The 21,570-nt window shown below is 38.1% G+C and overlaps 1 protein-coding gene across 35 annotated transcripts in view; it reads right to left on the bottom strand.

Moving 5' to 3' along the window:
• The window catches only part of SOX6 (SRY-box transcription factor 6), a 561,278-nt gene that overhangs the window by 42,115 nt on the left and 497,593 nt on the right, over window positions 1–21,570 (bottom strand). For all 35 annotated transcript variants that reach the window (XM_074372343.1, XM_074372328.1, XM_074372335.1 and 32 more), the window contains one exon: window positions 1,683–1,791. In XM_074372343.1, coding sequence (XP_074228444.1) covers window positions 1,683–1,791 — 109 coding nt within the window. The remainder of the gene's footprint in view (window positions 1–1,682; window positions 1,792–21,570) is intronic.

The raw sequence follows: 21,570 nt of genomic DNA, 5'->3' as shown, positions 1-21,570 counted from the left end.
TTCATAATGGTTAATAACTCAAAGTATGATTTTTAACTTACCAAGCAAATGCCATCATCAACTAGGTTATCAGCACTAGGGAGAGGTAAATAACTATATTCATACCCATTATACAGTTAAGAAAGAAACCAAATGAAGAAAGGTGAATGACAGATTAAGAAAAATCTTGTTAGAACAAGGACAAGGAGATGTAACTCCTAGTTTATGAAAAAATGAACAGACTGAATACACCAAAGTGATGAAAAGTATTATTTCATTGTGTCTGGTTAAAGATATAGGTACTCCACAGTACAATCTTCCAACAAAATTGAGATGGGCCAGACCTGAATAACTCCCTAGACCGCAGAATCTCAGTCTTCACCGGGGGAAAAACCCTGCACTTGTAAGTGCCTGTAAAAACGTCAGTGGCACTGTGCCCTCAGCACACATTTTTCATGGAAGACAGTGAGTGTATTTCTGGTTCTGAGTCCTCTTTATTCCTCCTTTCCTGCTCCTCTGCCTCTTCATTTTCCATTTCCTCTTCCCTCCCTTTCCCTCCCCCTCCCCCCACATACCAATCAGAGTTTAACACCTTGGCCCCTGGACTATCATTAAACGTTAGTCTCTCCTACTGGTATGAAAAATCTGCCTTCTGAGAAGTCCCTGAAGTGCTTCCTAGTGTCTGATACTACCCATCTCTTAGTGCTCATGCCAGGGATTTCTGAACTGCCTAGGATGGCCCCAAGCTATCACTAGAAGCCATGCCTAGTTCAGATGCTGCTATGAAATGTCTTCGTGTGTTTTCAAGGGATTAGGGTCCTGGATGAAATCCTGCCAGTAAAAGGAATAACAGTAGAATTCTTCCTCTCAAGCTAAAGAAGGACTTCAGCTGGGACCCGAGATGGATAAAGTATTGTGTTACTCTGAAGAGAACAAATTAATCTTCCCTGACTGGTGGGAGGGATTCTGCCAAAGGAACAGCTAACGGGAAAACCAGTCCCTACTCTGTGATGACACAGTAAATAACCAGGCAACATTACTACTGAAGTGCTGACCTAACTCATAAATTGTACCCAGCCTCTGGGGAGCAATTTCTGCTGATTTGCTGCTTGTGCGTTTAAAACAAACAAACAAAAAGGGAAGAGGAGCGGACAGGCATTGACAGTCCTGTGGGTAAACACACTGAGAGTAACACTGGTCTTTCCCTCCAGACTTTCAAAAGACTTTATAATGGTTAGTGCCCAGACACAGGCTGAATCTGGCCCAAGCAATTTTTAATTTTATGCTAAATCTGCTGCACACTATCATTTAGTTTCCTAATAAGTTCCATTGCACCTGGGAATCTCTTGATTTGGGGCTAAAAAGTCCTCCTGTGTATGTTTGTCCTTTTTTTAACAAGAATTCAGTGAGGTGGAAGAAACGCAGAATTCTGTTGTTCATTGGAATGTAGAGGGTTCTTTTAGTTTAAAACTTAAAAATAGAACCTTGAAATATTTGGATTGTTATGTGCTCAGTAACATAGGATCTAGCTAAATCTCAGCGTCCTGAACTGTAACATATAATGAGGACGAACATCTCCTCTGCTTTGCCAAGGAAACCTAAGAGGTGACTCCCAAGAAAGGCCATAAAGATCCTACCCCTAACTCTGACACACCCTTAGAAACACACGGAGCTGCAGAAAAAGCTACGGAAAAGCCACTCACCCTCTGCATCTTCTGGCCGAGTGAGGTCGATGACACCTGGGCCCAGCTTTCCATCTTCACTTGACTTTCCTGTTAACTGGGGCCCCAGATTCTCAAAGCGTGTTCTTTCCTAGAGGAAAGAATAATCAAAGGCTTATTCTAGCTTCCAGAGCAGCCACTTTTTCCTTCCAGTTTCTATCTTGCTTAATGGATAAGATTTGAATTTATAAACATTATTTCTGACCAACTTGGGCTCAGAAAATCTTTTGCTAAAGCCTGTTTGTGGCATTGAGAGGGCCAACAGCACCTAAACTGTAGTACCTGTGAGGAAAGAAAATTTGCGACAGGAAACCTGCCAGGGCTGTACTGCACATCTTCTCCCTGCTGGATTTGCTCCAGTAATCTAAAAGGAATGCAATCGAGAAAGTACAAAACTTGAAAGGGCAGTTTCCATTAAAATATACTATTATTTAATAGGAGAGGAAATTTCCCATTGAGAGATCAAACTTTGCATTGGTACTCCTGGAAAAATACGAATCAGAATTTTAGGCAAGAAGATTTCAAAAACAAACATCTCAAAGCAGGCAGACTCCACGATGCCATTGATACTATTAGTTTGCCTAGGAATTTCAACTGTAACTTCCTGGGAAGTGAAACTGACGGAGGACATCATTCCTAGAAATACTTCTGCCGCTATAGTAGGGAAACCCAAAGATGTTTTACTTGTTAGCCTGTTCTTCTAGGAGCAGGAGTCTGAAACATCACAATGAACTCTCCCTCTGCAGCTCTCTGGATCAGTAGCAGAGGGCTCACTGACCATCATTAACATGGTGTTCTTGTCTGCAGAAGCACAGCAGTGTGTGCCCCTTCTCTCCTCCTTGCTGCTCTCCAGATTCAACTTGGCTTTGTGTTGTGCTTATGAATGAATGAGACCTTGTTGTTCATTACTATGAAACAATATTAAACGTCATGTCAGCTTGAATTTACAGACATGAAATAGCAGCTTCCAGCTCCGGGAATGGTTTCTGCATGTTATACTTAATGCATTATGCAGCAGTAGAGTGCTGATTGCTGTTCAGTCTATTGTTCAATGACCTAGTTCTGTACTGAGCATGTTCGGCATTAGATGGAAACACTCTGAGCGTTCTCTTCTGTAAGATGTTTAGAAACTTGGAAATATTCTTAAAGAGCAAACATACAATTACTTGATAGAGGCTGTGTCTCATTTGTACAGTCTCACTACATTTGTGCTTTCTAATATGATTATTTTTGAATATCATTATATTTCTATAATTAATTCCCATCAGTCAAATTGTGCAGGAAGTCTTCCAGTTCCCCTTCATCATAGAATACGTTGAAATCTGTGTTGGAAGAAAACACAGCATAAACCTTGCTTTAATCTAGCATGATTTCTATGAAAGATCTGCAACAAAATTATAATCATGAATTTCCCCCACCGGGTAATACTAACTAGTTACAGTAGCGGTATGTGGGGAAACTTCTGAAATACGATACTTATAAAAAAACAGAATGAAAATAAAAAGCAAATTAGGTACGGTTCCCCAATATCTCCTTATATTAAAATAATGCTGCACGAGAACAAATTGACCCAGATGCAGGCCACGACAAAAAGCAACCACAAGCCATGTGGGAGTTTCACACATTGCGGGGGGACGGGCGGACAGCTGCTTTTAATCAGCCAATTTCTATTTTTGAGTAGCACTTTCGGTTGTCATGATGTAAAGAAAAAGAATTAAAGTGAAGATGAGTAGTACCAGGGAAAGCAAAATATTCAACCTTTGTTTTACCACATTGTTTCGCATTTCAAATATTTGCGTGTGAATGCTTTCCCTATGTTAAATGCAAAAGGAGTTTTGATGTGACACCTGCAATCTTCTTGGAAGAACAACCTTTAGCTGTATTTTCATGGGGGGAAAAACAACTTTCTCTGAAAATCAACAGACCGTGCTACCTATCAATATGCATATTTAAAGTATCTTTCTAGTCATTCATTCTCTTTGATTTTACCGGAAAATATTCTCAGTAAAAAAAAATAAAGTTCCTGAAAGAATATCAATATTTTGACAAGGAAGGAGAAGAGGGAAAATTACATGCCATGGTTTGTAAAATCCTAAGACAACAAAGCTTACATGATGATAATATCTTTTCTTTTATAAAAAATGAAGTGCACTCACAATTCAGTAGTATCAGCTTGTTTTTAATCATAACAAAAAACATTCAGAACATTCAACAACACATTCACAGTGTCTTTGAAGTCATACATTTTTCTGACTTCATTGAAAAAAAAATTCTCTGCAGAGATACTTTCCTTATAAAACATCAATATTTTGACAGAGTAGAAGTGAAGGAAGAATATCCCATGAAACACTTGTTAAATAGGCAGAAAATAAATCAATGATAAAAATTGTTTTGGGCAGTGGGCTGCATTTTATATTTGGTAATATTAAGCACTTGTGTTTGAGATTAAAGAAGGGCCCTGCAAAGCCATGCCCTTTCATATAAATTTCTACCTAGTCTCCCAGAAGATTTCCTTCTTTTCTTCAAAGAATAGCTCAGAATATTTATTTGCCAGCCACATAACCATAAGATAAGAGAGCCTGATGTCTACAAGTTAGCTCTGGGCAGCTGAGCTAAGCAAAGATTTTACCAGTGAGGTTGAACATGAGTCTAGTAAATACAGGATGTGGACATGGGCACAGAAGGAAGTTCAAAGATACTTCAGTTCCAAGAGGTCTCAACTTTTGGCCATTAAGTTCCAATGGGTATGCCCCTATATGGAACAAATACAGGCTGTGGGCAGCAAGCTCGTAATCTAAGTTTTCCATGCACTTGAACTAGCTCTCACAACATACACAGTTCCCAAGTAGATATTTTGGAGATCACCTCAAAGCTAATTTAATCTCAACGCCCCCCACGCGGGAAAAATCCCCAACCTTCATGATGACAGTGAAATGTACATTTTACATGCAGCGATGTGATCAGACACTTACTTATGCATTGTCAGTCACAAACATGCAGGCAACATAAAAGTTATTGAAAAAAATTAAAGTCAGCTCTGCTGTGTTGTAGGATTGTTGGCTCTCTAAGTGCTTTGAAATTATGATGTATGAGGTAGATGTTGCATATTAAATAAAGATATTTAAATGATAAAGCCCCCTTTAGTGAGAGCTGATGAATGTTAAATGTTACAAGCCACAAGACGGTAGCATCCATCATCTTCACATATTATCAGAGTCAATGACGGGGCAGCCTCACTGATGACAGATAGACTGCTGCATTATTATCCCTTATTTCCAGAGTCACTGAACAAACCATTCAATTCCTCAGGCATTATTTTTAACTTTGCATTAAATTAGCAACTTTTCCCTTCCTACCATGGCAAGATTGATCAAGTCTGTCTTTGCATCGATGGAGAGACAGAATGAATTTGAGGTAACTAAAAAAAAAAAAAAAAAACAGAGGTTTGTTTTCATCTAGGAAAAAAAAATCAACTTCCTCTTACTGGCAACAAATGTAAAATTGTGATATGGGGAAAGAACAGCAATGAAACAGTAAGCACACAATAATGGCTTTTCTTTGCACTTAGATAAAAGCTGAATTTTTGATGTGCACAGTATATTTTAATAAAATTTTATATACTATGTTTTATACACTTATTGGCTATTCCATAATAATGTGTGTGCTAACAGTAAAATTGCTCTTAAATTTATGTGTGTTATTTATACGTTCCCACGTAACAATGCTTTTTGTTGTAAAAAATATTCTGTTTATTAATGTAACTTTACAACCACTGCATCCAAGATCCGTGGTAAATTAATGACATTTTTATTATTTTATAGTGTCATTAAATTTTTACTGATCACTCCATCAAACAGAGGCAGTAAAGGCCATAATGTAAACTGGGACACTTAGATCAGGCAGCAGGAAGACATTCCATATAGTCTGAAGAAAACTGCTAGCAATAAATGATATTTATACCATCTTTAAGCATGTGAGAATACTTGGATAAGTTTGGCAAAACTGTTTCAGTAGTAGAGTGGATTGTGTACTTAAATAACAGTTTGCTAGCCAGAGAGACAAGCCTTTTTCAGACCATATGCGAGATGACTGATTACAGCCATCTCCCGAAAAACAACATGAGAAAACTAACGATGTGCGGGGCACCCTCCCTCTGGATTCTCAAGACTGACCAACCTACACCACACCTCAAATGATTTCAGCATGGTCCTCTTTCCCACAAACCAAAGTGGAAAACTGTACATGCTGAGAGAGGCTTTTTGTTTGTTGCCTTACAAACAAATACATTTCATTTGACAGGCCGACACGGCTGGACAATGATGTGATGTATTTTATTTCAATGGTCTAAATGAGAGGCACTTTACCAACCTGTATTCAAAGCTCATTTCTAAAGAATGTCTGAATACAAGGTCATTCGTAGCAGCCACAGAACACACATCTAAGAGGCCATTACTTATATGGCAGTTAAAATGGGTAAAAAATAATTATCTCATGTTATTTTCACATGTAAGATGCATCATAATCAGCAGATTCTACAATGGCTTTCAAATATTCTGTTCATAGAATATTTGTATATATTTTTATATGAATATTTTATAGTATCTTATACAAATGCATACATATTATATACATTATACTTCAGCATATAGAAGATAGCAAATAGGAAATTCTATGCTCATGTAATTACAAATTTAGAACCACCCATCTTCTATGTGGTATGAATCTTTTTTTAAGCAAATAAGAATTCTGCTGTTATATCCTAAAATACATATTTAAATACTAAAGACAAAAACATTTCAAATTTGCAATAATAAGAAATTTTGCAGGGAAAGTTAATACTGCAGTGCCACCAGTCATGTTTTTGTGAATTCCTGAAGCAGTTTTCTAAGAGAAATAACACAAACATGCATTATGAATAGAAATTCTCTAAGGCTATCACAATATTCTGAGATATCATCTATCCTCAAAGTTAGCTGCTAAGTTGTCGAGTACAAAAGAAGTCCTTTCATCCCAGCTCTAAGCGTTTGCATCTTTCCAATCCAGGAAAACCTCTTCCTGAAAGTAATGACTTCCCTGCAAAAGCAGCTATCCCTTTACACAACTTCCATTCCCGTCCTCTGTTTACATCAATACCAACTGGTCAGTAAAGAGAGGTCCTCACCCCTCTATGACCAGTAAATCTTCCCAGCTTGCTAAATCTTCTCCTATAGAGCCTCCTGCACCGATCCCTGTCCCCCATGGCCTCGTGCCATCACTGACCACACCAGCACAGGCCTGCACTCCCAGGTAGATCCCTGCCGCACCTCGGCTCTGGTCTGCCTGATCCTGGACGCTGCCCTCCCTGACCATCTCCTCTCACTCCTCAGAAGGTTCTACTTCATGGCTTTGATTTAAAATCTTCCATGGCTTCTTTTTTTCTGTTGCATTTCACCCAAACTCCTCTACCTGGTTTTCAAGGTCCTTCATACCCTGCTCCCCACACATCTTTTTAAACTCAGTTTCCTACAACTCTCATCAAATGCATCCTTTGTTCTTGGTGGACAGTAACTGGCCTTCTCATGACAATAACAGGATCGGGCCTGCTTCCTCTCCCTCATGCCTGCTAGGATGATGCTGCCTTCTTGCTGCTTCCTTGCCAAGTCCTATGCATACTGAAAAGCCCAAGCTGTCGGTGAACTCTACAGCCTCTTTGACCTATCTGCTCTCTGGTATATATAAATTTTTAGCCTTCCCTCTATAATTAGCCCCTAGTTACATACTATGTTAAAGACTTGAACTTTTGACTCATGTGCACCACCAAGTTTCCCTCAACAAAATCCAAAGAGTTTTCAAGCCAGGATTGTGCCTTGCCCCTTTTCTATCTAGGTCACACTGCATTTAGCATTAGTGTCCATAAATTCTCACAGGTCTTTTACAAGCCCACCTCACTGATTTACTCACATAAATCAAAGTGAGTACAAAAGGAACACGAACTACTAATTTTCTAACATTTCAAGTTTGTGAAAAAGATGTTTAGACTCAACACACCACACTGTATTGATGATGTTTCTTTGAGTAATAGTAATCAAAACAAGGAAATCCAGAAAAATACCATAAATAATTTGTAAAAGAGGGAAATGAGTCATTTTAGAAGAGTGCAATTTAACTATATAACAAAATGAAGAAGAGGGTCTTGAGTCTGACTTGGAATTTCTTTAGCTTAACACTTGCATCTTGGCAGAGTCTGCAAAACATGGGCAAAAAGAGGACAATACCCACCACAAGTGCTTGGCTTAAAAAGCAGTACACATTTAAAAATAAATTTTTTTTTGCGTTTGTTTGTTTTTAAATAGGACAATGCTAAGTATAATGTTGAGAGAGAGTCTGTACCTTACTCTGAAAGACTTGGTCTAATTCCTGGCTCTGGACATATCTTGGCCATGATATGATTCTCAAGAAATAACTACTTAAGCATACATGTGGTTTCCTTTTAAAGAACTTAACAAGCTATCACTTTATTAGCCCTTATTTTACATCCTTTATTATAAATTTAGTATTTAATGAAGGATCAAAAATGTAAGCTTTACACTGGAAAGTAACCACATGTACTTTTTAAAAGGTGATGCTTTTTTTGGAAGGAGTTATTTTGGAGGCACTGGAATTTACTTTCATAGTGATATTTTGATGGTCCCAGAGTCAGTCATCATGATGCAAAAGACTCCAGCTAGGAGGAATGAGGTAATGAACCCCATTGTTAAATACCTACCTTTTAACACACTCTTAACACCAAAACTGTGCTAGGACTCATGAATCACTGAAGTCCTAAGTTTTCCAACTGTGTTTGCCTCTACAGCACAAATACATGTATTAGAGTGGAGGTAGGAAAGGGTGCCATTTACTGATCATATACTATGTGAAAGGCTCTTTCCAATGAGTGTTTCCTTTAACCCTCACACTAACACCTACAAGGAAACATATTACTATTGCTATCAGTTTTATAAGAGAAGAAAGTAAGTCTCAAAAAGAACTTTTTATATTTAAGTCACTTAACTAAAATTGAGACTGGTATTTGTGCTAAGGTGAATTTATAATCATAACTCAACAGCATAATTTCCACGTGATCTCTCTGAGCCTGTTTCCTCATTTGTAAAATGGAATAGGAAATTCTCATGCCACAGGGTTGTGATAATTAAATAAGAGATTGTATGTATGAGTGCTCTGCAAAAATAAAGCAGCTCACAAAATGTCCACTTCTGTTAAAGATGTTATTTAGTGTTTGCTAAATGTTTCAAAGCTAAATACTAATGAAGATAGTGCCCTGATCTAAAGGCCAACATCCAATCTCCTGTATCAACAGCACAACTATATAACCAAAGATGCTTTCCTTTTTTCTTGGCTGCTGAGCATCTCGGACCTAAATTTAAACTCGACCTAAGTTAATGATGTAGTACCTGGATCTTGTTTTCCTCCACTTATAAGCCCTCAGATACTCTCCACCATCTGCATAAGGACAACGAAACTTCTCTGTACAGCTTGTACAACCTTATCTGAGCTGGCTTTACTGACGGATGACATCATAATTAGTCCATTCTAGGCCTAATTAAAGCATCTCTCCTGGACAAAATCCTTTGTAGACTGCCCTCCACCAGCTCCAGGCAGAAAGTGTCACCTCCTCTTTTGTTTCACCACTACACCATGTTTGTAGCAAAATGCATTATAATTATTGGTTTATATGTCTGTTTACACATCTCCCCAATTTACCCCTTAAGGTGTGGTGTCCATATCTTTGTATCTTTATATTATCAGTGTCTCTCACAATGTTGGCACATACTAGGCACTTTGGTTGCCAAATCCCGATAATGCTGTTAAAATTATTTCCTTCTCTTTTTTTAATCTTAATTTTAATTTAAAATTTAACTAATTTTAATTTAAAATTTAATTTAATTTAATTTTCAGCTCTTTTTTGAAAACAAGGAGATACAGATAATTAAAAGGTAGATAAACACAAGGGAAGATATGTAAATTGATTGAACTGTAAGAGTGATCTGGTCAGGGTCGGCTTAGTGCTGAAATATAGGAAGTCTGCCTAGCTATTATTATTCAAAAGGGCTCTACAAAAATCTTCCCTAAAAGCTCAACCACCACCACCTTCAAATAGTCTTCTTACACACTTTTACATTGCTGAGCGATCCATTATTAGTAATTAATTCTTGGAATTAATTAGTAATGCTAATATTTTATGATAGGACAATAGAATAAAATGTTAAACAAAATCAATATTAATTTCAGTTTAATTCCTCTAGAGAAACAAGGAACAGATAGGGAAGATAATCCAGATGAAACTACATGAACAGAGACATAATTTGGTCAAGAGAGTCTGCAATCCCAAAGAAAATAATTTCAAAGAGTTTGGGAATAGCCAGATTAAGCAAAGATGGCTGTTAAGGGCTGAACTGTGTCCTCCTAAAATTCATATGTTGAAGCCCTAACCTCTAGTACCTCAGAATGCGACCATGTTTGGAGACAGGGCCTCTAACGAGGTGATTACATTAAAATGGGGCCATTAGGGTGGGCCCTAATCCACTCTGACAAGCGTCCTGATGAAGGGAGTGGATCACGACATACAGAGGCACATCAGAGATGTGTGCTGGCTGCGTGAAGACCACGTGAGGACACAGCAAGAAGGTGGCATCTTCAAGCAAAGGAAAGAGACCTCAGGGGAAACCAATTCTTCCAGCACCTTGGTATTGGACTCCTAGCCTCCAGAATTGTGAAAAAAAGTTTCTGTGGTTTAAGCCACCTGGTCTGTGGTATTTTGTTACGGAAATACAATGGCAACTTCTGCCTCTTACGTCATAAAAGGCTCTTTTTGTTTTTTATTGTAGTATAGTCAGTTTACAATGCTAAGTGAGTTCATAAAAGGCTCTTGTCACTGGCCAAAAAATATCAAATAATAAGGCAACGAATTTTAGATATGAGGTCCTACTAGCCTCAGAAACAATTCTGTGGAAGTTTTTGCCAATAGGATCTAGAAGTGATTCTATCTATTGACAACCATAGCTAGTGAGCTAGGATTCTTCAAAAGAGAAGGTTCTCCCTTACAGGGAAGAAAGACTTGTAAGGAGTAGGCAAAAGTTTTCAAAATTCCAGAAATACATACTTGAGGCAAGTCATAGAATCAAAGACTGACATAAGCTGTTCAGATCACCTTGCAGGAGGCTGATACAAACCACTGGACCATAAGTTCTTTGGGGGAGGGAAAGCGTCTCAGTCCTCTCTACCTCTGACTAGGACTGTATCCTGTAAGCACAGAAGCATGCAGCATAAGCCTGCTGAAAGGAACTAATGTCTGCAGAACTTCTCGTGGATATGTTTTATGAAGCTTTCAGAAACATTCCCAAATGATGTATGACAAGTTTCCCTCAGGATCTGAAGAGTACACCAAACTAAGCAAGTCCTCTCTCCACACCCCTGGCAAGGACAGCATCCTGTATATCTCCTGTAACATATGCTTAGGCTCTTGTCATTGATCACCAAATGATAAATGATAAAGTAGCATTAACTCTGAAGATATGAGACCTTTTCAGGCTTGGGAGCCACTGAGTTAAATTAGTTTCATCAGGATTATAGTGCTTACTGAACCCCTTTAACCAAATGCTTTCTGTCTCATTCATATGGTTCTAATATGGTTTTACCCAATTTCAAGGTTATTTATAAGTTTGCAACTCCCAAGTAGAGTTATAAAGTGTTTAGATTTAAGCAAATCCAGTTGTGTGGCAGCCCAACTCCTATTTCTATGTGGTTTCCAACTTTTTATTCCTGGACAGAGGCATGATGCATATTTGTTCCTGAATATTCTCTGATTAACTATTTGTTTCAGTAACAAGTTCACAAAAAGTTCCATTGTAAAATTATATGAACTCCCATTAAAACTGAATATATGATTTAAAAACTGGAGAATTTTATCTCCACTTAAACCACTAGCAAGACTTTATTATTCTAACATTTATCAAATGAACAGAGAATATCACAATAAAATTAATGGCCAGCTAAGCAAATGTCTTCATCTAAAAAATTATCTTAGGAATTCTACTTGTTCAAATCTAGGTACTTGATTTCAGATACCTACTTAATTTACAATGTATACTTTTTAATATTATTTGTGGAAACATAGGTGCAGTTTATTCAAGTAAAAGACATCTAAGCTATATAAACCAAGAATAAATATTTTCTTCAAGAATACAGCTTCTATTTCAATTCTAGCTGGCAAACTGATAAATTTGAAGATTTTTTTATCAGAAACATAAACACAAAAATATGGAAAAATGTAAGGTATTACCACCATGTATTTGTTTTAATTTATGAAATATATAAATATACCACATCTCCTAAGAGATTTTCCTGTAATTTTAAAAAATATGTGTGCCACAAAAATAACATGTATCTTAAAAGGAAAAATAAGGGGCATGAGAAAGCTTTAGTGCTGGATGGAAATGTAAAGGTCTCTTCCTTCAGAGAGAACAAGAGACCAAAGAAGTAGGATGCCTACCCCAAGTCCCACAGCTGGCCAGCAACAGATCCGGATCACACCACTTAGCCCACATGCTCTCAGACTCCTGCTCCTTCCACCCAACTGTCTGAACCACATGAGCTCTTTACAAACCATGCTAGTTCCCGATTACTTCACCTGTAAAATGAAAGAGCTGAACTAACTTATCTCTATGGTTTCTTACAGCTCTGAAATCTTATAATACTATGATATTCAACTTTTTCACTCCTGAGAACTACACTGCAGCACACATTAGTAAAATCACTTTGCCATGTCACAAAAATTTTTTGAGCAATTATTCATATTCTCAAGGAAATCACTCAAAGATAATCCACTTGTCAAATAAGCCTACCAAACCACGGTCACACTTAGCCAGAAAGCATTTATTTGCTACTTCTGAAATTCCATCTCCACCAAAGGCAAAAGTCACAGAAGGGAAGGGACACAAAGAAAGGGAAAGGCAAAGGAAGGAGGCAAGTAAAATCAAGGGAAAACATTTTCATCTAAACTTGGCACAAGTGTGTCCCTAATTTGATACTCACTATGGTGGCACTAGCACAGAATACAACCATTTTTGTTTGAAAGCAAAATAACATAAATACAAAGACTGCTAGTAAGAAGAGGGCCTCTCTTCAGAAAAACACTAAGTCCTTGATGTCAAGATTTTGCATATTCTATTGTTATCCTTCTCTAAGAAACAGAAAGTACTAATAAAGTCATGTGAAGTCACAAATGACTTTTTAAGGAATAAAAATAAAAATAAGCCAAGACTACATCTGATTATTTGTGAATGAAGCTTTCATCAAGATTAAGTAAAATTAAAATTTGGAAACTATGTTTCATTTCACAAAAATTAAAATATCATTTTAAAATTGGAATTTTTAAAATGAGTTTAAAAGAAGAAAATATTTAGGACCCTATTCAAAATAGTACTCCAACATGGCAACATTACAAAGGACAAAAGATAGTGTCCAACTGTGGTGATATGTGTTAATTGTATGGTTTTCCAAAGATGTGGGAGAACTGATATCAATTACAGTATAATTACCATTACTTCCAACAGAGTTAACATGTAGTTACCACAAAATAACATACAATTAACTGGTGTCACACTGCACACCAGACTAAATAAGATACAAATTAAAAATTCCCAAATGTAGCCATAATACTCTTCTATCCCTTAAAGAAATAAAACAATATCTTTTCTCTGATAATGTCACAGCCTTTTTCAAGAATTGGTATAAATATTTCAAAGAGGAAGAAACCAAGACATATAAGTTAGAATCATTTTTAGCAATCAATGAAAAACTGCACAGGGAGAGAGGTAGCAACAAAAATTTCATTACCTAAAGCTGTTGTCAATGAAATTAGAATTTTCCTCATGTTCTTTCAGTTCCTGAAAATTAGGGAGCTCTATTTTAAAACCAAATTCAAGAATGTTCTTAGTTTTTACTGATACCTAACATTTTTTAAGTTACTTATCAAACACCAAAAAACAGCCTGCTTTAGCCGTGCTAGAGAGGGATGCAGAAATGAGTGAGGCTCAGTCTAAGAAGGGAGCTTACACAGAATTTTCAGCTATTTGCTACGTGAAGTGGTAAATCACATCTCACATCACGTCTCTTATCAGGAGGTGAACCGAAGGGACAAAGAATGCTGCAGTTTAGTTTGAAGAAGTAAAATTCCTCCTTGGAATGTCTCAAGTCAGCAACAATAACACAGGATGCCTCCACATGCTGCGTTTGAGAGGGGCACGTGTGGGAACACGTACATGCCAAATGCTCATCTAGGTTTAATTAGAAGAGAACTGAAAAAGGCAGGGTGTAAGGCTGTGAAGTTGATGAGAGGACAAAGGGAAAGTAGCTGTATTGAAAATACAGCTACAGTGTATCTGCTATATCCGTTTCAAACATCTGGGCTTCCAATTATTTATTGAACTCATGTGTAAGAGTTATTTGGGAATACTGCAAGCGGTTATAGAACAGGATCATGCAAACCGCTTTGTAAAATACTTGCAGGATCGAACTCTTGCTAACGTGTTGAACAAAGAGGTGAAAACTGCTATGAGATTATTATCTTTTATTAAATGTGTGAAAACCATGAATAGGTTAATATGCTAAGAATAAATTTTGTACGCAGCGTGCAATTAATATAGCAGGCAATATTTTATTAGAAATCTATGTTTTGCATATTTTTGAAAATTTATGTAATTTCCTGTATCTGACTTTTTTGTATCTAAATGCTTACTTGAGATTAAATGAGGCCAGACACATTTGTAAAAAACTGCACATCTTGTCTGAAGATGACATAAGCATATGCGTAGACCCACAAAGCTTTCAGGGCAGTTTGTCCCCTGTGTAGTCAATATTTTCCCTTTTTCTCTGAACGTGGAGCTCAGAAATAGACATATTATTCTTGCACCCAGTTCCATGTTTTACTCTACTGAATTCATGACCCTTTTGTTAGGCTCCGAGGGAAACCACACTGGTTAGGAAGGATGACAACAGAACAATGATGGGTACACTCATTATGCCATGTTATTTCTTCCTGTTCCCACATCACTGCTGCATTCCTCTGATTATTGCAGCCTCAAAAAATGTGCTGATCACTGTGTGTGTTAGGCGACACCGCCAACCCCGAGAAGCTAATATCCCAGACAGAGCACATTATGCATGTGATGTAAATGAGGTATGTGCTTGCTACATACAGGCCGTTTGTCATCAGAGAGCCGGCAAGCAGGGAGGGCGGGAGAGGGGCTTATTATTCCTTTCCACCGTGTCCACAAACAGAAGAAAAACCACCTCCTCTTCGCAAACTGACCTTAGTTGGCACGAACGTAAGAGATATTCCATTTAAGATATATTTGGGGTAGCACTTTTTATTTGTTGTTATACTAGGGAAAAAAAGGTTATCTCCACATTCAGAAATTAGACACTGCAATACAGTGCATTATAGTTCCTAATAGTGACAGCAAAGGCTGAACTAACTTTATTTCTCAAAAACTCAGAGATCTATCTTTAGCTTTTTGTTTAAAGAACAAGATAATAACAGTATTGGAGCTGAATTTACGATTTAGTTAATAAATGAGAACTCAGTCTTATAATTCAAATTTGGGAATTAAATAGAAAGATATTTTAAAATTTGGAATCTGATTTCCTGGTCTAAAAGCAAGAGCTTCAGTGTAATTTAAATAGTCTTTCCTGCAGAATGATAGATGGTGCTTTGACCACAGTTAAATTTTTCTAAACGAAATGAAAGCGACACCTCCGAGGGCTCTCTCACTGGACCGTCAATAAACAAGCACACACTTATTCCTAACGCTGAGGGGCTGCTCTCCCTGTTCCTTTTCATCAGCTGCCTAGACAAGGACAAACCTGAAGAATTAACCAGGACACGATACAAGGCAGAAGGATTGTTCACTCAATCCCAAAGGTTGTCTAAAGACAGTTAACTACAATGGATTTGCACAGTCTCAAGGAAGAAAACAGTTCCTCATAAAAGAAATAACTTCCCATGCGAACATCATAGTTAGCAGAGTTCTTAGATCTCTGTAGAATTTTTAGTGGTACTTTCAGACTACTTAGCAACAAGGAAAGATCATGAGCATGACAATTACACAAGGTACAAAGTTTTAAGATTTTCTCTTTTATTGAACTCTACTGCATTTTTTTTGGCACAAAGGAGAGCTCAATCTAAAAACAAAACTAAATCTTTTTACTGATTACGTAAAATATATTCGTATTTATGATTAACATTTTAGTTTTCCATAGCTGAAGTGACCAAAAAAATAGTAAGTAAAAAAAAAACAAGACAAAACTGCTGATAGGCTGGCCAGCCTTCTTGGCTGCATCAGGACTAGTATATTAAAATGTGTAATTTATATAAGGCTTCAAGTTATGTGTTGTGTTTTCTTTTTGGTAATATGATACGAAGCTCTAGATTATTAGATTGCTCAGACCAAATAAACAAGTCTTAACATAAATAAAATCTATTTAGATACTGTTTGGTTTAATATTAGTTTTCCCTTGAAGACCAGTTAATGTATTTATAGCACTCATCCTTATACTTCAAGTTGCTTTAAAATTCATTGTCCATCATTCTAAACAATCATATTTTTCCTTCCGATAAACTGATTTGACTGCAAACTTCATTCTTTAGTATAGTCTCTACTTGAAGATAAATAAGTATTAAATATTCCTTCAAATATCACATCTAGACAATTTTTATCTCGTTAAGTTGCCTTTTAAAATTCTACATTTACAGAAATGATTCTGAAAAACTGATCTGTACAAACCAGGTGAAATTCGTTAACTCACGCAGCCTGTCATGATCTTGCTGTACCACGCTGGTGAGTAAATCCACCTACATTTAGCTAATTCTTAGTCCTCAGCTAATTCTTTCAGAAAAAAATAAATGCTTCCTATAAACTCCAGAGATGTTTGGTACAACAGACCTGATTTACTTCAAATAGACTTCGTTTCCTTTCTACATCCTCTCCTTCCCACCACCACCCACAAAGAAGATAAACAAAAAATTGTTTTATTTATGGAATAAAAGTGATGACACGCTACTTATTTATGCTATCAGCCTAAGGCAGCTTTGAGTCTAACCTATTCCAGTAAAACAGGAGACAGAAGGCACACAGCTTAAAACTTCCCTTCGAAGTGGAAATCACTGAGTTAGTTACCCTGCTCCTCACACAATAAACACGGCCCACACTCAGCCTTGGTGACCACCAGCATCTTATAAACTGTAAAGTCCTTTTACACACTTATCCCATTTGTGAGGTATGATCATCCTAATTTTACAGAATATACTGAGGCTCAGTACGAGAGACTTCCCAGGGACCGCACAGATGATGAGTCAGAGGTAGGCCTAAAAGGAAGATCTTCAGATTTAAAACCCAAGCTGAACGTTGATTACTCTTTTGCACAGCTTAACTTATGAGACTTGACTCATTTCTAGGTACAGGTCATGAAATTAGGAAGATCAGGATCTAAGTTGGCTTCCAAAGCCTTGTAAAACTATTTTATACATTTAGCTTTCTGGAGCTATTCAGTTCTAAGACTTTATTGCATTGTCACTTTAATAAATAAAATCAGCATTCGATTCTGAATAAATTTGTATTGGTTGTCTGTCAGCCTCCCGAGGCTATGCCACCTCCTTCATGTATGGTCAGTTCTTAGGCAGAGTTGTAGAGGCCCTATCCTTGGAGATGCACGCTCAGGATCTCTTGTTACCCGGGAGGAGGCTAGGAAGATGCAGGTGTTACACACCAGAGCCCTGCCATGGAAGAATGCAGAGACAGCAGGTGCCCCTGGAACTACAGGAACTTGGAGAAAAATCTTCATTGGTGGTCAGAGACTGCGCCCTAACTGCAGTAGGCTGCAAGACTGCAGTAAAAATGAAAGGCAAGAAGTGAAAAAAGGAGGGAAGAAAGAAGGGAAAGAGGGGAGGGCAAGGAGGAAGAAGAGGGAGGGAATCAGGCAGTGGAGAGAGATGGGGAAACAGAGTAGGAAGGAGGTTAGGGGGACAGAAAGGAAAGGACAGAAATATACTCTCATACATACAAGGAGCCAGAGGCAGAGACTGTGGGAAACTGATCAACAGCCTCCAAAACAGAAGAAGGGAAGGCAGCAGTGAGGCAGAGTAACTGGGACAGATAAAAAAAGACTTCAAAATTCTTCTAACTACAGTCCAGTGAGAAGCAACTCTCCTACAATGTGAATTTCCTCTGTCTGAGGAAGGCCAGACACACACAAAAGCACAGACTCAGATGAAAATAAATTTTTATCCCCATAAGAGTAACTATTTCTTCCAAAGACTGGTCTCTAGCCACAAGCGAGCAATCAATGAATAATGACTGAGCATTTTTGGCTCAGTGTTAGGGAAACAGCAAAGAGTAAGGCACAGACTCTTCCTTCAAGTTACCAGTAATAGTAACCTAGCAGCGTGGTGCGGCAGAAAGGAGAGAATCCATATAGAGAAGAGCTGGTGTTTGAACACAGAGTTCCTTTCATGATTCTCAGTATTTTTTGTTTTTTAATCTGTAATGGAGGATGACAATAATCTCTATCTCATAAATGAGGTTTTTTTTATTTAGAAGTATTTATTATCTATAAATGCCTATAAATTAATGTTAATTATTTCAGTTTTTTAATTTGGATTTACAATCCCATACCACCCTAAGATTTCTCCCCCCGAGAAGAGAATCACTTAGCATTTGCTTCTACAGTTTTCATGTAACAAACAGGTTGAATTTCTCCATGCTTATTTATACAGAGAAATGCACTCAATTTACCTCAGCCAGCACCAGCACCAGCACAATTAGCATTCATCTCCCCCACAAAACACCCCCCACACACAGATATACACACACAAGCTCTGGGCTACATTCCTTAGCCAGACATAAAAGGCTTCTGTCATCTGAACCCTGTCCCATCTTGAACCGAGAGCCCAGTCCTCTCCTGAGGGAACTGTCCATCAGCCATCATTCCCCACATGGGGAGCGCCATGCCCCATCCAGACTGATGCGAGGGCCCCGCCTGCTGCTCACGTCCCTCGCCATACTCTACCCTTCCCGTCCTTTCTTTGAGGCATTTCAGTTCTTTCCTGCACGCAGACCCTCTCCTCCCACCCCAGTCATGGATTGACAGGGTCTCTTTGATCTTCATGAGCTCAACTGCCCTTGCAGCTCCTTTCACTCCTTGGGCACTTGGACCCCACATTGTCAGGTTCCTGTTTATGCATTTGTCCTATTTCCCAAATCAGATTATATTTTCCTTTCAAGGCAGAAAGTGACTTGTCATTATTTCTCTGGATCCCAAGTCTCTACCATAAGCCCCACATGTCTGATGGTGAGCACTTTCAACCTAATGTCCTGTTATGTCATGTGGTTGCAAATGACAATAAGGGAGCCAGAATAATATTTGTCTGCACTGGCCTTACATCATGTACAATCTCTTTTTTAATTTTTTCCACAATTTTGTATGGTATACTTATCATTTCTACCTTCCAAGGGAGTTCACAAAGACACAGAAAAGTAACAGGCCCCAGGGAACATAGCTAGTTATACTGGTGACATTGAAGTAAGAAGATCACCAATTAGTCTGTGAAGCTGAGTTTTGGTCCTGGATATGACTGATTTCAAAGAGCCCTGTTCCTCATTCCATCACCAGTGTTCTGCATAGACCTGGGGAAATCATTTTATGACAATCAAATGAATAGTCCAGAATAAGAAAGACTAAACCTGTTATCAACCCTCTTGTAGAAGTGTTATTTAAATCGGTGAATTCATCTGCTTACAAGAATATAAAGGTCTTGATAAACTGATGTGGTTTATTAATGAGTTTACTAAAATTTTTCTTTAGAGAAGACGCTTGCCTTCTTCTCCCCCTTTTACAGAGGAACAAATTAATGTCAATTATTAATTAATTTTAATATTAATTAAATATTAATATTTTAATATTAATATTATATTTTAATAACAACATAGACAAAAAGACCCAAAATTTATGGTTTCTCTTTTCATAAAATTTACATAGATCCTCCATATGGGAAGAAGACAATATTAGAGTGATCTTCTTCATTGAAAACTACAGGGGACTCCCACAGCCTAGAGGGCACAGGGAACTAAAACTAGTGGGCAATGCACTGAACAAGACACCCCTTGTGTTGTTTCAGGGCCACTGCTGTTGACATCATTTATAAAAAGATATAAAGGGCAAATCAGGGTTGCACCAAAAATAAAAGCAGGCATTTCCATCCATAGTGGGAAGACGGCACTTTGGGAAATTCTAATCTTAGTTGCAAATGTCAAAGACTGCAAACTGGATCTGAGCTAAAAGTGAACCTCGGCCACAGTGCTCCCAATGGCACATTTTGACAACCAGATTTAAGACAATGCTGAGAGGGAAACAGTAATGGAAAGAAGGCATAAAATACATCTACGTGCAGAGTTTTCATATATATTCTTCATACCCAGCCTATAGCTACAAGCTGGCAGTGAGAATAATCAAGTATATCAATATCTAAGTCCATAAAGAAAAGAGCAGTATTCGTATGCAGAGACTTACACAGGCAGACATGCGTACACTAGTACACAAACACATACACACCTAGGACAATGGACACAGACGCACCAACACACAGACTGAAAGAAAGACACAGACACAGACACACAGGCATGCCTGTAGACACACAGACCCACATAGACTTGCATTCAGATAGACACACAGACACAAAGAGATACTGACAAATACACAGGCACACTCGGGGATGCACACAGACAGCCACACACAGATAGCTCTTCCCTCAGATTCAGACTCCAGAACACACACACATGCACACACATACAGAAAGTCAGACGTGACAGAAAGTTACACACGGGGAGCAGAGATTCACCCAGAGAGACAGATTCACACACAGATTCATACCCACAATAAGAAAGACACATTAGTGCTCACAGAGATGCACATACATAGAGCACACTCACACGCACACACACTCATGTACAACCAGAGCTAACGTGTGGTTTCTCAGCTTGTATTCAGAACCCACCAGAACACGTGGGCAGAGGTTGGTATTAGGGCAGAAGGTCAAGACCATTGGCTACTGTGGAAACAATGTGAAATTTGAAAGCAGGGACTTTGAAGAGTCTCAACTTTGATACTATCTGTATAAACATAAGCAAATGATTTGAGCTCTGAACCTCATCCTCATCTGTAAAAGGGGAATAATCAAAATTTCACCTCTAAGGATGGCTGTTGGGATTCAGTGTGAAAATAAGTGTGGAAAAAAACGCTTCTCATACAAATTTTTAAAATGTAGACATTTAAGTGGTTGTTATTATTATCATGTTCCTAAAACTGCGACCAGCAAGAAAGCTCTTAGGAAAAGAGAGAGTGAGAGTATGATCTACTTCATCCATTGCTACAAAGGCTTAAGCAAGTCTTAAAAAAAATTTTGAGCTATAGGGAACTAAACTTGCATATAAAATATAAACACAGAAAATTCTGTTACTGGCATCCACCGATATCAGCTAACATGATGAATGCCTACTGTGTGCCAGGCGTGTCTGGAAAATGAAATGTTTCATTTAACCAAATGTTCTGGTTAGTCGGGTCATCATCCATGATTTAACACCACACTTGGCACCACTACTGGCAAGGATTATAATGCAACAGCATAAGCAGCACGAAGACTGAATTTAGCACTCTGATACATTGTGATGCTTCAGAGTCACCACCATAAACACCTTAGGAGCGTGTAAACCTTACCCTAGGATTTGGAAAGCACACAGGCCAGAGTGCCAGGGACACGGGGTCTGGTCCCAGTCTCGCC

Source organism: Camelus bactrianus, chromosome 10 (assembly GCF_048773025.1).
Source record: "Camelus bactrianus isolate YW-2024 breed Bactrian camel chromosome 10, ASM4877302v1, whole genome shotgun sequence".
NCBI classification, from domain to species: domain Eukaryota; kingdom Metazoa; phylum Chordata; class Mammalia; order Artiodactyla; family Camelidae; genus Camelus; species Camelus bactrianus.
This window is presented reverse-complemented; position numbering and strand designations above follow the sequence as displayed.